This window comes from Alexandromys fortis, unplaced genomic scaffold, assembly GCF_014885135.2.
Source record: "Alexandromys fortis isolate MF-2015 unplaced genomic scaffold, M_Fortis_MF-2015_v1.1 scaffold_314, whole genome shotgun sequence".
In the NCBI taxonomy this organism is placed as follows: domain Eukaryota; kingdom Metazoa; phylum Chordata; class Mammalia; order Rodentia; family Cricetidae; genus Alexandromys; species Alexandromys fortis.
Genome location: NW_026068248.1, coordinates 277,875 through 279,422, shown reverse-complemented (window position 1 = coordinate 279,422; position 1,548 = coordinate 277,875). Strand labels below are relative to the sequence as shown.

The following is a 1,548-nucleotide window of genomic DNA, read 5'->3' as shown; positions in this document are numbered from 1 at the left end:
GATCATTTGTGTCTATCAAAGCAAGGAGAAAATGAAGGAATGCTGCAGCTACTAGGTAAGTTCACCTCGCAGAACATGTACAAAGTATCTTCTAGGGAAGACGGGACAGTAATTTATGAACTAGGCAGTATTTCTTGAGCTTCTGCTCCCTTTCAGTAGTGTTTGCTCTTTTACTAGCTGCTTATACTTCTTCTCTTCAGATCCTGAGACTGAATCTCCTAGATATGGGTAATGTGACCATGGTAAAAGAATTTCTCCTTCTGGGATTTGGAAGCTTCCATGGCTTACAGTTTTTCCTTTTTGGAACATTTCTTGGCATCTATGTAATGACTTTACTGGGGAATATTCTCATCCTTACAGTAATTTCCATTGACCGCAGCCTCCAAACCCCCATGTACTTCTTCCTATCCAATTTCTCCTTCCTTGAGATCTGGTATACAACCTCCATTGCTCCTAAGATGCTGAAGACCCTTCTCTCTGGTCAGGAGGCAATTTCTTTTGCAGGATGTGTGGCTCAGTTTTATTTCTTTGGCTCCATGGCTGTAGCTGAATGCTTTCTCCTGGCAGCCATGTCTTATGACCGATACCTTGCTATCTGCAGCCCACTTCAGTACCCTTCTCTCATGAGCCTCCACACGTGTATCTTGCTTGCAGGCGGATCTTGGCTGGGTGGCTTTATAACTCCTGTTGTCACTGTCACTATGACTTTCCAACTTCAGTTTTGTGCATCCAATTAGATTGATCATTTTTTTTGTGACCTTGCCCCAGTGCTCAAGCTAGCTTGCTCTGATCCTGAGGAAGTAGAAAAAGCAACTTTCCTCATGGCCTCCTTTGTCACCATGGTGCCCTTCCTGCTTACTGTAGCCTCCTATATAAACATTGTGGATGCTGTCCTCAGGATACCATCAGCTGCTGGAAAACAAAAAGCTTTTTCTACATGCTCCTCCCACCTCATCGTCGTCACTCTGTACTACGGAACTCTGGGAACAGTGTACGCTATCCCTGCAGCGACACAGGCCGCTGCCCTAAACAAAGTCTTCTCACTGCTCTACACTGTGGTCACTCCCATGGTCAATCCCATTGTGTACAGCCTGAGAAACAAGGACGTTAAAAGGGCAGTGCAGAGACTTCTGAGCCAGTGGAAGCGCGCCGTGAAGACCTAATGGCTTGCTCCGTCCCCAGAGTCCTTTCCTCAGCAGCTTGCACTTCTCTAAAGAGGGTCAGATACTTGATTGGCAACTTAGCATTTCAAGCAACCACTTGTCCCTTCTTCCAGGGAATCACAAGCAGGGGAGGGACTCTCCCTTCAGTTTTTACACTCTAATGCTTCGGGTGAATCCCTGAACAGAAGGAGTAAATTGATCGAGATAGATGTGTTCCCACCAGGCTACTCTACCATATTGGTTCCTTTCAAGAGGAAATTAGAAACAACAAACTTGATCATTCATAAGAACCAAGATATAAAATCCCCTATTTTTTTTTTTTGCTACAACCACACCAAACTTCCAAAATAGACTCAAAGGCAAGAAGTTTCAATACTTTACACAT

General features: G+C 44.6%; 1 protein-coding gene across 1 annotated transcript; it reads left to right on the top strand.

Annotated features, from left to right (window-relative positions):
• The first annotated feature begins 209 nt into the window (after positions 1-209).
• Positions 210-1,163, top strand: LOC126494083 (olfactory receptor 1020-like). The gene is given in 1 exon segment (XM_050131303.1): positions 210-1,163. A coding segment is annotated over 1 exon segment (939 nt). The 5' UTR covers positions 210-224.
• Positions 1,164-1,548: the final 385 nt, after the last annotated feature.